Source organism: Epargyreus clarus, unplaced genomic scaffold (genome assembly GCF_041222505.1).
Source record: "Epargyreus clarus isolate Ecla_fem2 unplaced genomic scaffold, WU_Ecla_fem_2.2 ptg000021l, whole genome shotgun sequence".
Classification (NCBI taxonomy): domain Eukaryota; kingdom Metazoa; phylum Arthropoda; class Insecta; order Lepidoptera; family Hesperiidae; genus Epargyreus; species Epargyreus clarus.
The window spans coordinates 2200278-2221245 of record NW_027332228.1 but is presented as its reverse complement, the minus strand read 5'-3'; the positions used below and the strand labels follow the sequence as shown (position 1 = coordinate 2221245).

Here is a 20968-nt window from a genome sequence, read left to right as displayed (position 1 = left end):
TATAAATCTCTCAGGTATGCAGGTTTCCTTACGATGTTTTCCTTCACCGTTTAGCAAGTGATAATTAATTTCTAATACGCACATAACTTTGAAAAATCAGAGGTACGTGCCTGGGATTTGAACCTCGGACCCCTCGATCGAGAGGCCGAGTTTCTTAACCACTAGGCTATCACGGCTATATACTGTGGTCTATTGCTAAATAATATTTTTCGGGGTGAAACATCCAATTATGTTGTTATTGTTTAGTAAAACAACGAAATTCAGAGTGTTCTAGCAAGATATAAAGTAACACAAAATATATTGTTGCCTAATATCCAATTTAACACGTATTTCCAAATTAAGGAATAGCTAAGAATATTTTAACTTTTACCGCTAAAAATAAATGCCATGTAAAATTCGTGGATAATACGTTCACTTTTTTATAACTGATACTAAATCATGTATTCATTACACTTAAAGGTTGCTCATTCATAGCCGGCTTGTAGGACCAATGTTCAGGAATATGTTTATGATGGTTTAGGATGGAATAAAAAAAACCAACAATGGCGACAAGGAAAAACATTATGTCTTTTCATTAGGCCCACCAATCGGATCCAAGATTAAGCCAGTTTCAACCCAGCCAAACTCGCTCAAAATTCGAATATGGACATAATGACACAGGATTTTTATATATTAAAATAACCCGTTGGCTGTTAATATTCGAACGAGATAATGCTGCCTACACTAAGGTGTCACGAAACTTTCATGATTTATAATTTCACTGCATCATTCACCATGCTTTACCGGACAGTGAAAGTGTTGATTGTACGAGTATATTAATCTTGTAGCTACTGTTATATCATATAGTAAAATATAGTAAATTTATTTTTAGTTTGCTTGTATGTGAAGCATTTTTATTTATTTTATGTCAACTTATCTAGTGGAGTTTTCTTTAAAATCTGACACGTAGTTCTGGGTTCGATCCACGGCCAGACAATATTACAGTGTATTAGCTGACCCGGCAATCGCTGTGTTGCCATATAAATTTTAAAAAAGGTTAACGTTGAATAACCCTTATCACTTAGGGTGATGAAAAATAAATAGTAGCTGATTCTCAGACCTACTGAATATGCATATAAAAATTGGTGAAAATCGGTAAAGCCGTTTCCGATGAGTACGGTGACTAACATTGTGACACGAGAATTTTATATATAAGATTTAGAAGTACTCTGGGTCTGGGTGCTTGTCTATATAGCTATAATGTTAAAATAGTTCCCAGTGGCTTAATTTTTTTCTTATTTAGTATCTTTTTTTTAGGTTTCTTAGATTTTAAACAACGATTTATTCCTGTTATTTATAACTAGTGTCATGACCATTTTGGATTCGCTATTCTAAGTTCTAAAACCGGTAAATAAACGCAGTTTACCAATTTTGAAAAGATCACATTTTGTGTAATAAACGTACATAAAATGATGTAAACATTTTACAGACTACTAAACTAATTGAAACTGAAATTTTATAGAAGGCCATTAGCAAACGTTACTTCATTGAAAAGACTTTAACGCGCTCTGCTTGTTTTACGATTTAATGCATCTGTTACGGATGCATCTAGTGTAGAAATCAAAGTTAATTTAATTTATCTGATAATTACCGTCAAGTTCGAATTGGAATTGCGTGTAGGTTCCGTACAACGGTAACGGTAATAGACGGATAATTAAATTTGAGTATGTACCTATTTTATTTTAATGAGTTATGCGTGAATGAACTACTTATTTACTATTTATGCAATTATATAGTAGCAACATAAGCGACGCGAATTTTGGGCTTAAAATAAAATTGCTTAAAATATGATTGGTGCTATTATATAAATAATTAGAGTTAAAAACTTAAAAACCATGCTAAAACCGCACAAGGAAATTAGTTAATCCTGAAGATCCTGAGGAGAAAGGGACAAAATGATTAAATTCGTGTATTGTGATCGGTTCTTAATAGGTGTTCAAAATTTTAAATTATTCGGACCTTTCAAAGTGGGTAAAAATCGTGCTCAAAGATTCTATTATATACATATTACACACAAGCTAATAAAAGCGTGGTAAAAATATGGTACGGAACCTTTAATGTGTGATGCAACTTGTACTTGGCCATTTTAACTTTTCACGTTCATTTATAAAGTTTTGCAGTTAAAAATTTACATATTAGGCACTGGTTGTATAAAATGCCTTAGAGTCTCTTCTCGGAAGATCGAAGCTTTCACATTTTGATCTCTCGATGGACGATATGCTAAACAATGGTTTTCACACTTTAGTATATAGGAAGTATACGTCATATTGTGAGATGAAAGTTTGATCGAAAGTGTTTATGCTATTAAAAGCTGTATTTTTAAATTTTATTGTAATTTTTTGGACATAATTATAAAAATTAAGAGTGAATGAGAATGAGCAGTGTTTATGAAAATTTAAAACATAATTATAAGAACAAGGGTTCTACCGGATGCCGATCACAGATGCACTGTCATTTCTGAGTATCAAGATATTCGCCTTATAGGTTAGAGGATGAGTCTGAGGACTAATTATTTGTTATAAGAAAATCACTGTCTGTTTTCAAATTAGTCGTACATAACATAAAATGTCATTACTTTCTTAATATCAATAATATTTCATTTCTCAACAATGCCAGTACTATTAAGGAGACATTCTTAACCTTCACTCTAGTACTCTTGAAAAGTAAAAAATAATTGTTTTACCTCAATTACGAAGTAGTTACGATGCATGTGATTTTCTTTTTCGTTTTTCATATAATGAAGTTGATAAAAAAACATGTGCTTGTATGCATATTAAAAGGTATTAAAAGGTTCATCTGTATTTATTGCTTCAATAATGGAGATGTAAGTCAATATATAGTCTGCGACGTGGTGAGTCCCTGAGAGAACTGTTTCCCACTATTAACATATTGACGGTACATAGTCAATACATCTATGAAAATATTATGTATATAAGAAAACATACTGATATGTTTGAAAAAAATAGTAACCACCGTAACTTTAATACTAGATATAGAAATAAATTAGCAATTCCTAAACATAGATTATGCAAGGTGGCTAGATCTTTCATGGGTAACTGTATTCGCTACTACAATAAAATACCTGACCACATTTTGAATCTCACAGAAAAAAAGTTCAAACATGTCGTTAAACAAACGCTATGTAAAAAAGCGTACTATAAACTTAGTGATTATTTGACTGACAAAACGGTGTGGTCTGAAGTAGTTCCAGCTCCACATGTACCATTAGGTTAAGTTTAACATTGTAAAATCCAATTTTTTTAAAAGATGTGTGTCATGGAGTTTCTTTCGCCGCTGCTTCTCCATAACGAAACACAAACATTTTGATTTGATTTGATTTGATTTGAGAGTGTGCTCAAAAACGTCTTAATACATAAATTGTATCCTTATCAACCCATCACTGTCCCATTGTTGGGTACGGGTCTCTATTCAGGAAGAGGAGGAAATGAGAAGGGTTAGGTCATAGTCCACCACTGGCCAAGTGCGAATTGATAGACTTCACATACCTTAATAAACTTTTTTAAACTTCTTTCAGATATGAAGGTTTCCTCACGATGTGTTCCTTCATCGTTAAACCAAGTCATAATTATAATATAATACGTACATACTTTAAAAATCAGAGGTTTGTTAATAGGTATGCCTTTTATTGTATGTTTACAAAATTAGAATCTTAAAGGCGCTATTTGTTCGTACAAAATTAAATTAAATGTAGCTTATGTTGAAATTAACTTATTTGATTTATTGTAACCATTTCTTTCTACCGCACGTTAGATCTGATCTCGTCCAAAATGAAAGTGTATTACACAAAAAGTGACATAGCAGTTTACTTTGAATGTATGTTATGTGTGGTTTTTCTTTTGACTATTTTGTAAGTAGGAGGTTGCGTACTTTCAAAATTTCAATTTATCATAGTTACAATTAGTTGGTGTTTTAATTAATTATTTATTAGCCACATTTAAATAAAGTTACTATGTTTAAATAATTGCTATTTATCTATAGCATACAGTTCTTGTTGGGAGGTATTTATATTTTATAATATAAGAGTAGTAGACGAGCATGCAGTCCACCTAATGGTAAGTGAAGGTGGTAGAACCCTTTGTGGTTCGACTCCGGCGGCACCACCGCCACACCTATTTCTACCTAATAACAGCAGTGTTAGGCTCTGCTGTGTTCCGGTTTGAAGGGTGTGGTAAGGGAGACAGACTTTTCCGAGGCATTCCAGCTTAGTCCTCAGGGGTAGCGGCGCATCTGTGGCCGACCTTAGGTAGGAATATCTATTCCTATCTGGGGTTGATTACAGATGTCCATGGGCGGCAGTAGCCACTTACCATCAGGTGGACTGTATGCTCGTCTGCTACCCCTATATTATAAAAAAAAGTGGCTACTGCCACCCATGGACATCTGTAATCAACCCCAGATAGGATTAGATATTAGGTCGGCCACAGATGCGCCGCTACCTCTGAGGACTAAGCTGGAACACCTCGGAAAAGTATGTCTCCTTTCCACACCCTTCAAACCAGAACACAACAGCGTTTAACACAGCTGTTAAGAGTCAGAAATAGTGTGGCGGTGGTGTTGGAGTTCTACCGGAACCACTTCTTCAAATGAAGTAAAATCAAGTAACAGTAAAAATACAGGAAAATTACACTTCAAAATTACTGTTTTTTTTTCAATCAATAATATGAGTATTTTTTTATGTTAGTGGAAATTCCTGCCTAAGAAAACTAACTAACTGCAACAGTTGGTAATCGTTATCTACTAAAAATAGAACACAAGTTCTAGTAGTGAAACGTAAAGTTACCCTATAATTTACGTATGTAATACATATAAATGAAGTATTGATAACGGTGTGGAAAGTGTAATTCTGTTAGCGATTCTAAATAAATAAATAATAATTAAATATATAAGTACATATTCTACAATTTAATAAGTATCTCTTTCATGTTATTTTTAGATTCAGGCATTTTCTTCTATAATGTTTCCTGCTTTCTTTTAATATTCTAAAACGGAAGATTCTACTTAATACTAAGTAATGCGTCTTGTACCACTATTTTGTTCAGTAACAGGTGCTTATAAGAAAAAAACAATTATTGATTTTTTTGTATATCTGTCTGTTTGTTTGTTCCGGTTAATCTCCGAAAGGGCTGGACTGATTTTGAAGGGACTTTCACTAACAGCTGATACTATAAGTTACTCAAACTTAAGCTATTCTTAGTTTAGAATTAAATGTTCGCGCAAAAAAATTAAACCCCATGAAATTGCACAGTTTTATACTTTTAAACGTGGAATGAGCTGCGGGGTACTTGTCGTATACAAATAAAATAATAATAAGTAAAAAACTATGTAAAAACTCACCTGATACTCTTTCAGCCAACATCCAATACTTGTTGATGATCGTAGTCCAATTGTTGTCGGAGTAGTAATCATCGATCGCGATTTTCACAAACCCGGACATTTTGAGTACTGTCTAGGAACACTAATGTCAGATCACTACACACACTGCACTGGCAATCAGTTCGACTGTCACGCCGTAACTCGGTAACAATTTGCTGCAGGCAAGTTGTCACCTGAAAAAAAAATACAGTTCATAAAAAGTTTCACAATAATTTATAATAAATTTAACGATATTTACTTGAATATGTCTATGTGAATAGACCTATCGCAAGATTTGTCCCTACAACTACAATTAGAAATAAAATTTAAAAATATAAAAAATACATATAACTTTTTAGTTTTTTTTTATTATTTATGTTATGTGCATTTTAAAAACCGAATGCGTACCGGTCGCGTACGGCCCGTGTACACATCTTCCCAAATATTTCAGAGATCAGACGCGCATTTCCTCTGGCGAAAACGAAAGCCTACGCGAAAGTGCGCGCGCGTCGCCCACTCGCCCACAATTGAGTCGCGCGGCAACAGCGAGCGACCACCCCACGCCGCAAGGACGTATGTACCAGTTGCATCACACCAACTTGCATTGTATTCACCCGGACCAGCGCTCACATTTCCGTGAACAAGAAATCACACACGTACACTTTGTATCACACAACTTGTGTTTTCTAAGTGCAGACGAGACTCAATGAAAATAAAAGCTCCTAAAAAAGTTTTGAACGAAAAATCGATCAATTATTTCACAGATACGACGTTTAAAGATAGTTAAATATATTTAAAGTTCTATAGTATTGTAAAAAAATATTCGTTACGTTTGACACGGTAAACAAGTGCGCTCAAGAGAAAGGTGACTGATGCAAAGGGGATTCGGATGTAGCAACGAGTCTTCGGATACGGCCTTCGATAACTTCTAATTTTCACACGTATTTCATTATTCTAGTGTCAAAGCTAATTATTTACCAGGTTGCAGATATAGAAAAGTAGATATAGAAAACTTTGTTGCAATAAAATTAATGTCCCAGGTTGCATAATATTCATGAAAGTATTTTTTACTCTTAATAATTTAAACTGTTTGCGCTTTGTACGTACTGTAAGTTGTGTAATGTGTATAGAAGAAATGGTCTTCTATTTATCGTTTCTAGATTATTTATTTATCGTTTACTAATTGTAATAATGTCCGTAAATAATAAATGATTAATTTTAAATTCTAGTGCTAAGCAAATTTAATTTTAACGTTTACTATTATTTAGAAACAAGCTAATAAAAGCGTGTTAAAAACCCTCTAGTCTTATCACAAAATACATGATTGTGTGCTGTTGTTGTAAAGAAAACGACATAAAATTAAGTTTTTGTGGAAGGTAAAAATTATCTTTGCTACCTTATAGCTATTAAAATATTTTTTATTATTGTTTTTAACAACATTAATATTAAAATCGGATATGTCAATGTCTCTTTCTAAATTATCTTTGCGTATATATCTGTAAAAGAATTGTTATTGTTGCCTAATTAATTAATAGCCTTAAGACTCTCAAAATGATCTAATCTGTAAATGCTAAAGGTTTAAATCTTATCCTTTTGCTCGCTTTAGAATTTAGTCAAAACTGTCAAATTTATTTTTCGTTCTCTATCTCTATTTATTATTAAGTTCTCAAAGATTTTTAATGGCCCATCAAAAATAATAGGGTTGTCTGTTCGTTGCATTTATTTACACTGTTTACTGAATACTTCTACTATAAGATTTCGATTAAAAAAACGACAAATATTTTTTAATTGATTGATATATTCACTTTTATTGAACATTTTATTCAAACGTATATTATGTTACTTTTTATCGTTTAATTTTAAAATCTTTTGATCGAGTCTCAAGTTACAAAATATTACCTTCTGTATCGGTAATCTCATAGTTCCTCCAACGCCGTGCAGATGGCGTAGTTACAACTTTCACTGGCACGTTGTGCAGTCAAGTTCAAGTGCTACGAGCCACATCGGACATGTTGAATGAATTTCTTGTTTCCACGTACGTAAAACAGTATAACGTATTGTACGGTAACATTTGTACGTTCTAGGGCGTTTAATTTTATAGAAAGTGACAGTATCTGTCATTGGAGTGTTTGCGTCTACTAACACCGAAGGTGGTATTTATAGGTGGTAGAACCCTTTGTGGTTCGACTCCAGCGGCACCACCGCCACACCTATTTCCGCCTAATAACAGCAGTGTTAGGCGTTGCTGTGTTCCGTTTTGAAGAGTGTGGTAAGGGAGATAGACTTTTCCGAGGCATTCCAGCTTAATCCTCAAGGGTAGCGGCGCATCTGTGGCCGACCTCAGCTAGGAAAATCTAATCCTATCTGGGGTTGATTACCATGGGCGGCAGTAGCCACTTACCATAAGGTGGACAGTATACACGTCTGCTACTCGTATATTATAAAAAAAACCCTATTTTGTTATTATAGTGGTATGGATTTTGATCCACTCCGTTTCGGGTCACATGTTTGAAGCTCTATGTTCCAATTTTTTAGAGTTAAGTGCGTATTTTATGTTAATTTTAAAAAATACAATGCCTTGAGATTCAATTATGTCTGTTCCATAAGAATGTCAATAGTGGTTGTGTCCTTACAAAACCCTTCGACTTCTGGGTTGTTTTGTAAGGAACAGTTTTATAAAATAGTTTCCATGTCTTTTAAGGCAGCGATCGTGTTTGTAGTATAGTAATCGTTTTAGCCCTATTTAAGTTGCTTACAAGTGGGTTTAAGCATCATTTAGTACTTACGTACTTCTATTTCTTAAAAGTAACCTTTTGCAATTAAATAAGAGATAATAGAGAAAATTTTACGTTATTCCGTAATCTCTGATTTTCTTTTTTGATGGCTCAAGTTAATAAAATTTGCAAATTCTATGGATATTGGATATTAAATGCTGTAAGTATTTACTACTACCCGTTAGCTTAACTTCAAAGCCCGTTTAAGTAACCGATCCGCACCAAACTAAGGGTGTACAAGTTGTACGTCCGATCACGCCTAACTTACGCGGCACCAGCATGGTATGCCCTGGTGTCAGAGTCCAATCGCAAGCGTATCCGTGCTGTGCAGAGCCAGGCCCTGCGAACGATCGTGGGGGCGGGCCGCTATGTTCGGAACGACGTGTTGGAGCGCGACCTCAAGGTTCCGACCGTGGACAGGTTTGTGGCCAGGTTGGCGCATCGTATGTACGCATGCGCCGACAATGGGCCACATGCCCATCTGAGAGGTTTCGCGCCCCTTCACGCTCGACCCCCCGACGGTCGCCCGCTCCCTCGTGAACTCGAGGGGCAGGTGTCCTCCGACCATCTGACTGGAAGGACACCGAGGACTGAAAATCTGCACACGCAGCCTAGCACAGGTCACGTTAGGACCGACCGCTGCACCGCTGCCTCACGGCAGCTCACAACACCGGTGGGCAGTGAACCCACTGAGGAGATTGCCCGGGTAAGGAGGGATCCCTCGAGGCCCGTAGACCCTGCGCCAAGCGGCGAAGTCACGCCGCGGCATAGGACGACCGCTTTCGTTCGTTCCGTTTAAGTACGTTAGAATAAAATGTGGTAAATAAACAAGTGCTAACATTTTTTATTTCGCACACATTATAGACAATTCCCACGTATAAATATAAATTGATATTTATAAATCTTACTAGATGCTATTTTTATAGCATGTTTAGCATACAATGGTAGTGCCTAAATGTTATTTCCTAATTTACACGGCAACACGTGATCTTTCACGCGGTTAATAAACGTGATATTAAATAAACAAAAGAGTTTTTTTTTTATATTTAAAAACAGTGAAGCATAACATTCTAAATGAATAAAATTTGTATTGAATTTGATTTGAATTGAATTGTTAAAATTTGATTTGAATTGTTAGGTTGAATTTCGGATTGTTTAAGTCTTCAAAACATGTTGTTAAGATATTTTTTTGTTTTTGTAAATGATATTAGGTTTTAAAAGTTTACTTAATTTTATTGGTCATTGCATGTAATGTAGGAGGAAGTAGTAAGAAACTAGTAGAATGTATCCTCTTTGTAAGATCTCTGTAATGTATGACTATAATTTCGTTTCACCAACTTTCAACAGATGGCGTTAGTAGGCATGATTCAGTAGTCACAAGATCGTAGATGCCAGTAAGACATGCAAAATACATAAATAAACTTGTATAAATGATATTGGAAATAAATAAAATGTTTAATAGGAAAATATGGGATATCAATTTTCATCACATTTTCCTTTCCTTAATCTATGAACAATCTTATTATTTAAAGATAGTTGTGTTGGAAATATATTCAAATTATTTTATTATAGCACTGTTTTAATTAATTATTTTGTGTTACTTTTGTAAGGTTACATTTTAATTGAGTTTAAATAAAACAAAACATTGATTTTAAAAATGGATTAAAAACCTTGCATTCGGGTTTCATTGTTGGCCGTATTTATGACATTCTGGTATGAAATAAAAAAAATGGAAGCCTGGGCGCGAAAAAACGGAGGGAAAGGGGGCTATAGAATATATAGAAGTTTCTAGTTGATTCGTGGCTTGTGCAGTGATTGATGTACTAGATGCATGATGGTAATAATATATTGAAAGAACAACAATCTGAGTTTTGCTTTGCTGACCCGAACTCCCCAACACTTTGATGATGTTTTTTTTTTTTATAATAATATGTTCCCATTTATATAGTCACTGGCCGGTACGATTGTATGAGTTGAGAAAAAAGAAAACGCTCTTAACGTTTAAGTTGTATTTTTGCGCGGGAAGAAAAATTTTTGTAAGATTGAGATTTGAGATCAAAATATAGTTTTATTCTTTTAGTTGCAGCTCAGAGTATTTATATAGAGCTAGCTACAGTTTAGAGTTCGAATTCGACATTACAAACCTTACCTTTGTGTGTGAAATTACCACATCGGGTACTATTCAAATTATTTTCGGGCTAAACATTGCGACCGTACCTGACGAAATAATTATTCATTTAAGTAAAAATACTAATAAAACAAAAAATAAATACTTACATTAATTTGTATGATAAATTAAAAAAGTAAGTTTCCCTCAGCGGATATGCATGTTCTCATATTTTATGCGCACAAAAAAGTCGCATGATTCAAAGTAATTACGTCGTGAATTTTATTGTTCGTAATTGGTTCAATAATCTCGTTAAGGTTATGAAAAATAACGTAATATAATCTTGTTTCTAATGAGTCGTACAATCTAGTTAAGATTCTTAACAATACCTACTAAATCAGAATAATATATAGGTACATACAGTTTTCAGCGACATTTTTATCCGGCTGCGGAGGGATGTTTATATCGTTGGCCTCACATCTGTCATACCTCTTTTTTCCTGACCAAGAGGTCGCGATCCGACGTCGGGCGTACAGTCCCCGGGGACTAAAACCTGAATGGGCGTGTTTAGGGTAAGCATCCCTTAAGGATGAGACCCACACTCCCAGGCTGGATCGCGGCCTGGGGTAATGCTACGAGTATTCTCTTGCCTCCATGTACTGTAGGGTTGCCCTAGTCCTTTTCGTCCGGGCGCAGAAAAAAACCGCCGAAACGGCTGGACGAATTTTAACATATGAGGTGTCGGTGAATTCATCTCAATTGTTCCGGTTTGAAAGGTGTAGTAAGGGAGACATAGTTTTCTGAGGCTTTTCAGCTTAAATCTCAGTGTTAGCGGCGCATCTGTGGCCGACCTCATGTAGGAATCTTATCTTATCTAGGGTTGATGCAGATGCCCATGGACGGCAGTAGCCATATACCATCAGGTGGACTGCATGCTCGTCTGCTACTCCTATACTATAAAAACAGGTTCGTTAAATTTTATTTTCAGCAAACAGACACCGGATAACGGTTCTAAGTGGAAATGCTTCCAGAAGCCTCCGCAAGGCCAACTTTCGTCAGCGTTGCGAGAGCAGCGACAAATATTGACCGGCCCAACCAATAAACTCTAACCGGGCTAAGGTCAGCAGCGTAACTGCATTGTAGCGTAGTTACGTGTTAATTGGAGATTCAGCTTAACCGGCTATACTCGTATGTCGCATGTGTGAAGTCAACGTAAGATTGGGAAGCATTTTCGTAAGATGTTACGCTTCGTCCTTACGTTTGCTAAACAGTCACAAATTCAAGCGTGGGGTTTTGTATAATTTTAATTTTTTTGAAGTTAAATCTTCTTTAGCGGCGTTGTGCACTTTTTGATGGGTAAAAGATGTTAAACTTGCATCACGACACGAGGCCTTATCGAAAATTCGTAAGACGGCAAAGAAAACTGCAAAAGTCTTGATGTCATCCGGTGTCAGCATAGAAAAAATATGTATATAATAGGTGTCAGTTTTCTTATTTATTATATTTTATTATTCAGGTTAGGTTTCGAAAATTTTCACTTCTGCCGGCTCTCCCGGAGTCCATCCTGCTTGTTTTTTTAATTTTAGTATTTGTTGTTATAGCGGCTACCGTTCGACAAATTAGTGTAAATTTCAAGTGTTTCAAGTTATATATTACAGTTTGGGAGAAAGAGCCCTGTGACAGACGGACAGACACCGTAGGCTTAGTAATAGTGTTCCGTTTTTATCCTTTGGATACGGAACCCTAAAAATAACATCATAATAAGATACACTACAGTTGAGTAAAACAAGGCATCTGAATCACAGAATCATATCGTACACTATACGCATACTTATGTGCTTATTTGCGTCCGATTTGCATTAATTTAAAAATATCTACATCTTTAATGGCATCACTAAAGTTAAATATTCCAATGAGCTAGTATAACAATAGACATGATCCATTATATTTGTCACCCAAGTGATTAATGTGTTAGAAGTAGATGTGACTCTATATTTTATTAGATGAGGAATAGGTAGGTGTGTTCTTATTAAGTGCGATCGGTATTTTCAAAGATTATATAAACAGTAAACGAAGGCAGTAACTGTTGTACAATTATTTGTTATTTCAACAATTGTTAACAAAATACTGTAAGCAAAAAATAAGGCTCTTAACTTTTACGTTGTGTCCCTTATCCCTTAGAGGCGAATAGTGTGAAATAGAATTCTATAATTATTTTTTTCCGCAGCCTCCTTCAAAATCGTTTGAGTGATTAAACAGACAAGAAAATAAAGGAATACCTATACGATTTCAAATTGGAACGAAAAAAATATAAAATAAAATGTTTCAAAATCAGGAGGTTCACTTTTCGAATTAGCACTAGTTCAATCTTTAGGTTTTTAAACTTGACATTACGATTATTATATACATATATTACGTATTAGAAAAAATTCAGAAAGTATATCACTTAAGATATTACTAAATACTTTTTCATTGTAATGACTTAGTATATCGATTGACACAAGTTTTATCGGTAGGCGCTGAAACCGAATTTTCTAGAATGGCGGAACTTGTATCTATGCCCATAAGATTAGTAACCCTTTCCAAATTAACTACATGCTCTTCGGCTACATTACCTTACATTTAGTTGCGCTTTACTACTAGTATCATACCACAGCAATAGCGATGCAACATCCATTGCACAGTTTATCTGCAGTAATTTATTCCTTACGCATTGCGAGAGCAGAATCGTAATGCTAAGTAATTAATCCTCCGTGGTGTTGCTAAACGGAGATGATGATCAGACTAGCTGGCGGTGAGTTCATTGGATGCAATATGTAAACTCGTATAATATTTACGTTAAGTAAAAAGATCTAGATAAAGAACTGAACGTACCAGACGGCTACGTTTGGTCGCGACGACACAAGGTGTTCGCAAAACCAAAGTATAGGCTCTCGTTAGGGTGTCCCTGTAGTCCCGGAACTAGAAAAGGGCTACGGTATCCCCTGCCTGTCGTAAGAGGCGACTAAAATGTGGCTTCCGGGGTTGCGGGCGGCAAGAGAGGGAGTTCGAATCGTCCAGCAATCAACCCCGGGAAGGACGGCGGTGTTCGCATCCCGTGGGAGGAGCGAAAAGTGCTTCCTCAGGGCAGAGACCGTTCGGGGCATCGCTTGGAGGACTCTGGTTGTATTCCCTCGGAGATCCCGGAATTCTCCAACAAGCTTTGAGGACGGCCACCAGGGGGTTTTAGTGCGTTTCTACATAACCTGGCGTCACTCCCACGTCGTCGAGTACCTTTTGAAGGTGTCCCCCTCGTAAACAAAAAAAAGCTCTCGTTTGGGAAGAAGTGACCCCTACCTAAAGCAATTACACTACTCAACGGATTAGTAACTTAGAACCAAGAAGTAGACGATTTTTTTCACCTGTTGCCGTATTTCGCTGGACGGCGGGGGAATTTCTCGAGAAGCTTGGCAAACAAATTCGATAAATTATGTTATGTTATCCTAAGAAATATATATAATGTAAAAAAATAATAAAGTAAAATAAATTCTATTCCAGACGATAGTATATTAGAGATTATGAAAAAATATAGTTAGTAGTAAATATTGATATACTACATAAGCTAATTAAAGGACTATCCAGAGAAAATACCAAAATATCACCGGCTTTAGTTTCTTTCATTTCACTGGTATAAATTGATTCTTACCGCACTAAAACCCCCCCGGTGGCCGTCCTCGGCGCTGCGTAAAGGACTCCGGGATCTCCAGTCGCCGTCCTTCCCGGGGTTGCTGGTCGGGCGGTTTGAGCTCCCACTCTTGCCGCTCGCAACCCCGAAAGCCCCCTTTTAGTCGCCTCTTACGACAGGCAGGAAATTGTATCATCTAAGAACTTAATAAAGATTACTCAATCCTAACGAGAAAATGTAACCAGTTTTGACAATTGAAATTGTCACTGTCATCTATTTTAATGTTTTAAAAATATTAAAAATATGTAGTTTTTAGAGCATTTACGAGTGAAACGATATTCCACGAGTGAAACGATTTCCGCACTTTTTTTTTATTTCGTGTTTATTTTGCACCACTTAAATGCACATGATGGCATTGTTCCGCGTAAACTACACCATGACAGTCGGAGATGTAATGGGACAACAGTCAGCCATTTTACGTATATGTCAGCCATTTGTGGCTTCCTTCAATTACAAGGCGGTGAGATATCTTTACTAATTTATGATTAAAGTAGAACAAACGAACATGCATTGACATGAAAATACTTTTCCTAGATTTTCATTTAAAGATATCTTAGATATAGCTATATTTGGAAAACCACACACGTGGGTACTCACAAACGACAATACTCGTATTTAATTTATAAAAAGCTAGCACGTACCACAAAAAAGGCATTAAAATCCATAATTGTCACCGCGCAGTCAGATATGATCTACAGAGGTCAAAATTAGCGTGTACAACATAATTTAAGTTGTTGCAAAACCGGCCAATTGTGAGCTGGGCTCGATAGGGTTCCGTATGGCTTTTTTAAAACCGCATAGAAATCTGTAATCAAACCCAGATAAGATTAGATTCCTACCTAAACTTGGCCAATTATGGGCCGTTCCCCTGAGGTCTAGTCTAAAACGCCAGGGTAATGTATATTTTCCTGATTACACTCTTCAAACCAATTGTTATTAGGCGGAAACAGGTGTGGCGATGCTGCCACCGGAGACGAACCACTAAGGGTTCTACCACCTCCAGTGTTATGTTTCTAAAGTCTATCAATTCGTACTTGCTAAACAAGATGAAATTTAGACTGTAGCTTAAATTATATTATATGAAAAGGGCTGTTGTCTTAATTCTTCTGAATCAGAGAAAAGACCCGGCCTAATAGCGGTTTTCTTTCTTCAGCTTTTTTCTGATTTTACAAATCCAATCAATATGTACATTTTATACATTTACACATTTTGTACATTATATATATATTTTTTACATTATACATAAACAAAAGGTATAATTATCCGGATATAAAACAATTCGAATTTTTGATATGGAACACTAAGTCATTTCATAAGTGACCTTCCGCGATTTCATCTCCTAACGGCCAGCCTCGGACCCCAGGTCACTGTCAACACAACCCAGTTGTTTTACTCGTAGCTCAAGTGCAAGTTGCCAAAGTATGAGTTAATGACTCATAACCAAACTTGTTTAAGGTTCTTTGTGTACTTGAAGTCGCAACCGTGCGTCCACCTGATGTTACTTCTACTGATGTCGTCCAATTTTTTTTTCAATTAGAACCGATGTTATTAAACGTAATTTAAATGTAATTTAAATTAAACTTCCTACCAAAAATTTTAGTCGTCTTTAAAAAATTAAAAGGCAGCAGTCATTATGACCCGTCTCAGATCTGAGATGGCTTATAACAGAGGATTATCACAGAGGAATCCGGTTTCGATGCCCAGCCGGGCAAAAATTTTAGTGATGAATTATGAGCGATTATGAGCGAATTTAGGATCATTGTGTACTGCTGTGCCACTGTCCACAAGTAATTTCAGTAAGGCGCTATGAATGTAAGAAGTGTAAAGGGTGCCCATGCACCAATCGATTGATCGAAGATCTATACCTGCAATATGTTGGTATGATATTTTGTCGGTACAAACGATACTGGACACTGGACACAAACAAGAATGGACCATCAATGGATAAATGAACCATCGTTAGTTAATTATTGATTTTCAAATGTATCTATTATTTGATGGTTGAAATTTGATGTCGACTGATACCACTATGCTATCTAATGATTGTTACAACTGTAGATCGATTATTAATAATATTATTCTGATGTGATTCTTAGTCTATGATTCTTACTATGGCTTAAAGCTGTTTCAAATAACGGTTTTATTTCAAAATCACAATCAGAGATAATGTATTTACATATACATTTATAGATAAGGAAGAATCACATCTTTATAGAAGTTGAACCTCACCTGAACTTGACGTCGTAAAACAAAAGCGAGGAAAAATGATCATTAGCATAATACCAGGCTTCCCGGTTCATTATCTGTAATGCTAGAGTTTTTTGTTCGCTGTATATATTATTATAGATACGTATATACCTTGGTTTTTGTAAGAAACGGGTAACAATTATGTCTATTTGCGAGGTACTCGTACCAACTTAGTTCTCAGAACAAATGTCGCGTCTGCGTGTTGCCGAAATCAGGCAAATCTGCAATCCTATCTGGAGTAGATTACAGATACACAGTGGCAACTTGGGATTATGTGAGTTCCGTGATCATTTGCTAAATCTATTGATAGTAAGATACGTAAACTTATTGAACCACGAAAAAAACTCTTTTTTATATAAAAAGCGCCGCCTATTAAAAATGTAAGTAACCCTAAGTAGAGTAGGAATCCTGAAGCCGATCTTAAACGCGTCGTGCCTGCCTCATGCCCCATGTAGTTGTGGGTATATCCTTCAAATCAAACATACACCATCACATTTCCATAGTAGCAATCAAAAGTGCTGTTATATACATTGTGTGCGACAAATAGTTAGCACAATAGAGTTCGAAAACGATAAACACCCCTTTTTCAAGATGTCGGCCTCGGGACTAGGGGATCTCACAAAACTTCGATTTAGCTTTGTACTAACCAGCCTTGACATGCAAAAATAAAATTGCGTTTACATTTTGCAACCCCAAATCTAACTTCAATGGACGAAGAAACTCGAATTGTTTTGAATGTGAAAAAAATGTTGCCATATTTTGCACAATTTACCACCCAGACTATCTTGTAATTAACATAAGATTAGCTGGTGTTACTAACATTGTAAAACATATGTACAATGTTAGTCAATATATTATCCATTTTGCGCCATTTTCTTTTCTAGCTTTAATTGGCCTAAATTGTGCAATATCCGTTTAATGTTGTAAATGCAATTTTGAGTAAAATTAATTTCTAGTCGTGTTCTTGGGATCTTTTTTTTTAAATATGATTATGATTAGATTGTATCTTTGAACTACATATTTTTTATATTGCTAATAGTCATTAAAATGTGTATTAAAGATGTAAAGTTAATTTAATATTGTAATGTAATGTATGATAATAATAATGGTATGTAATTGTAGATAATAGTATGTACATAATTAAAATATTTTATGACTGTTTAATTTTAAAAGTCAGAACGAAAACTATCTTTGTAAAGAAATGGGTCTATTTTTATTTTAGTTAGAAATAAAATTTGCTTAGTAGAAGTGTTTTCGATTTAGTAGAATAATTTCCCATTGTCATTTTTTTATGTTTTGTTACCTTTAAGAAAGATTCTTGCTTTTGCTAAATTTCGAAAATATAGTTTTCGTTTTTGGATGGCATGTGAGTTATTCTTCTCAGAAGTCTTTCAATCTTTGTTTGTTCCGTTTCATCTCGAGAAGATATGCATATTGGTAGTTTTCAGAATATTGAGTAAAATAAACCAAAGGAAAACAGGAATTCCGTCAGATTTTTCAAATATTTACTTACAAGGTATCAAGTAAGGACATGTTTACACATGAGTCGTGATATAGTCATTGTGACACAGCCTTAAGTTATTTTAATGTTTACACCAATGTCAAATTATTGACAAAATGTTTATAAAACCACCGAAAAAATATATTAATAAAAGTATAAACAAATATTTCACAAAAGAATAAAAGATTATAAGAAATGTAAATGAACTTACCAGTCAATAACAAAAGTTGAAATACCGTCAAATTATAAAATTGAACACAATAAATTATATCTGTATGATCACAGCTTAAGAACACATTATTGATCACTAGAAAAAATAATTTATGATTAAACTATCTATGACACTATATATCATACGTAACGACCGCGGAAGACTGAAGTTGGGAAAACCTTAATTTTTCCCTATATACGCAACTTAACTGAACTTCATACAACGGACCAACACAGAGTACTGAACGATAATAGAGAAAACGCTTTAATTTGGGCTTCAAGTGGGGGCAGAACCTTGCATCGTCCGGTTCCTAACATTGGCACTTTTCTTTGAAGTAGGTTAAGCAAATATTTCGTCGTATGTGAAGGTTAGTTGCAAAAATAAGATGAGGCGCTAGATAATCTCACAGTCCTTATAATTAAAACAATTCTAGAGTTATATTTTTAACTTTGTTCAGTATTTTACTTCGCCGGATATGGTTAAGTAATATCATGCTTAAATTAAATTTTAAAAATTTTCACTTAAATTTCGGTGGTGCCATCATCACATTAATTTGTACCTTATAACAGAGGTTTTAAGCATTGCTCATCTCTGCTTAAAAATATTATACTATATTTCCATTAATTAAAATTAAATTAAATTAAAAATTTCAAAAACATGTCAGATCAGTTGAACTGTATGCTCGTTAACTTTTAGTTACTTATGAACTCAGTTTTATAAAATAATACAATGACATCAGTAGTGGTAAAGCATTTTAATAATTTAAACACACCATACATAACACTAAAAAGACATGTTTTGGTACGATACGGTAACATTATAACACATTATTGTCTTTGTCATATAACATATTTGGATATTTGTTTTGTCACGAAAAAATGTTCTCTGTCCTTAACCCTACTCTGTGCCCTCCTGTTGTTTATCAGAGACTTGTCCCTAGATTTTTTGCCTCTTACGTCAAACACTAACTGATGTCAAATGTGACTGCGGAGTTTGTACAAAACAATCGCTTTTAACATTTGAGTGATTGCTATGATATAGACGCAATAGCTGTCTGAAAATTTGAGATGGACTCAGACAAAGAAATTAAGATAACGACTCACAGAATATAATTTTGAAGCGAAACATAATTTGTTAAGATGACTTTGGCGCTGTGGCGTCTACTTGACTTTGACGCTGTGGTGTCTACTTGACTTTGACGCTGTGGTGTCTACCACAGCGTCAAAGTTTGTTAATCATGGAAATGTAAGTTATTTATGTGGTATCGAATTATTGCACTTATGACTTAGTTTTTCACAACATTACGTTATATCACCTAATGATGGATGGCTACTGCCGCTTTGAACACTAACCAATCTTCTTCATGAGGTTGTTTTGTTCAGGATTTAACATTCACCAGTACGTGTATAAGTATAGTATTCTTTTATAAGTGTATTATTTAATCTATCTAATATTTCCGTTTGATCGAAAACGGTCACCGTTTGCATTTTCGCTCATATAGCGCCCTCGTGGACTGTGTCGGAACCAAAATTGGTAGTATGAGTATCAAAAACGGAACTGTTAACCATTTGTTTGTTGTTATATCGGCCCAGTTTTTCATACAATGTAAAAATTCAACTGTATATACATAGTATATCTATAACGGTTTAAGAGATAGAGCCCTGTGATAGACTGACAGACAGCGGAACTTCAATAATAGGTTTCCGTTTTCACCCTTTGGGTACGGAACCCTAAAAAGCTACGACCTTGCATTATTGAATGCGAATTGGATTATTCAATTAAATTGGATCGCAATTGACGGTTGCGGCATCAGCGTAATCCGCCGTAACAAACATTATATCCCGTCTGTTTGTTTTACGTAACGAACATCGATTCGGTATTATTCTGCTAGCTTCCGTCTAATTAAAGTGAAAAATCCTGGCCGAAACGGATATGTGCAACGAACGCACGTAATTAAAGGTTATGTTATGAAACTAAATTTTGGATAACAGATTTCGAGAATGTACCTAAAAAAACTATTTTAAGTATAAACAAGATATGTAGGTGATTTGAAATCGTTGTATTAAATCTGAAACTTGTTTTTTATTGATGCTCAAAGAGATAAGCCACGATTTAGATCAACGTATATTAAAGTGGAACGATTTTCTGTAATTTTTAATTAATGTTTACTTTTAGGCTCATCATTATGATTATCGCAATATCTGGATTAAACAGTCTGTTAACATCTTGTTCCTGTAATTAATGTATGTATATATTGTGTAGCTGTACCTACACCGACATATGCGGGCGCCTTTGCACCGCACTTATAAAAAGTAGCTTTCTGGATTTACAACCCCACACTAGGATTCCTTGTGCGGTAGGTATCGTGCACAAACACTATGACGAATACACAAACAACCGGACCCGGAACAGATATCTATATTCATAATTTAAATATCGGTTTGGCCGGGAATCGAACCCGGAACCCTCTGCGCGTCACACCGGTATAGTGACTACTTCATAACAAGTGTAACTTCAAAAGCCTTGGAATATGTTAAATATTACATAAAATTCTACTTACAGGTTTCGCCGTAGAATGAAAAGACCAAATCGAAAGACCAGTAGACCGTTCAAAACGGCAAGGCCCGATGCTGGTTCAGGAAGTCGTACTCCTCTTCTTCCGTTAGAGTGCATTCTTCGAAGCACCAGAGCCCAGCTATTGCCAGAAGAACGGTGTACACCATGTAGTAGACCAAGTAGATCAGGATTGAGAACATTGCGGTCTTTTGGATATATTCCTGGAACAAATGTTTTTCTTTTTAATATTTACAAGCATTATGTTGAGGACAAAACATGGCGCCGCGGCATGTGTACAATGTACATTGTATATAAGAGCGTATTGGTGGATGGGTGACTGTCAGTGGCTAAATATATCTATACGGAGAGCTAACTGTTACCATTAAGGACGGGAACTGAAAAAATATTTGAAGTTGGCTACTAATCCGTATGCTCT

The 20968-nt window shown here is 35.4% G+C and overlaps 1 protein-coding gene across 5 annotated transcripts in view; it reads right to left on the bottom strand.

Moving 5' to 3' along the window:
• Positions 1 to 20673, bottom strand: part of LOC140750746 (very long chain fatty acid elongase 7) — a 44614-nt gene extending 23941 nt beyond the window's left edge. The window contains exons 1-2 of one of the 5 annotated variants that reach the window (XM_073084450.1): positions 20537 to 20673; positions 5395 to 5606 (exon numbers count right to left, since the gene is read on the bottom strand). In XM_073084450.1, coding sequence (XP_072940551.1) covers positions 5395 to 5494 — 100 coding nt within the window. In that variant the 5' untranslated portion in view covers positions 5495 to 5606; positions 20537 to 20673. The other 4 variants (XM_073084449.1, XM_073084448.1, XM_073084452.1 and 1 more) reach the window with 4 other exon arrangements.
• Positions 20674 to 20968: the final 295 nt, after the last annotated feature.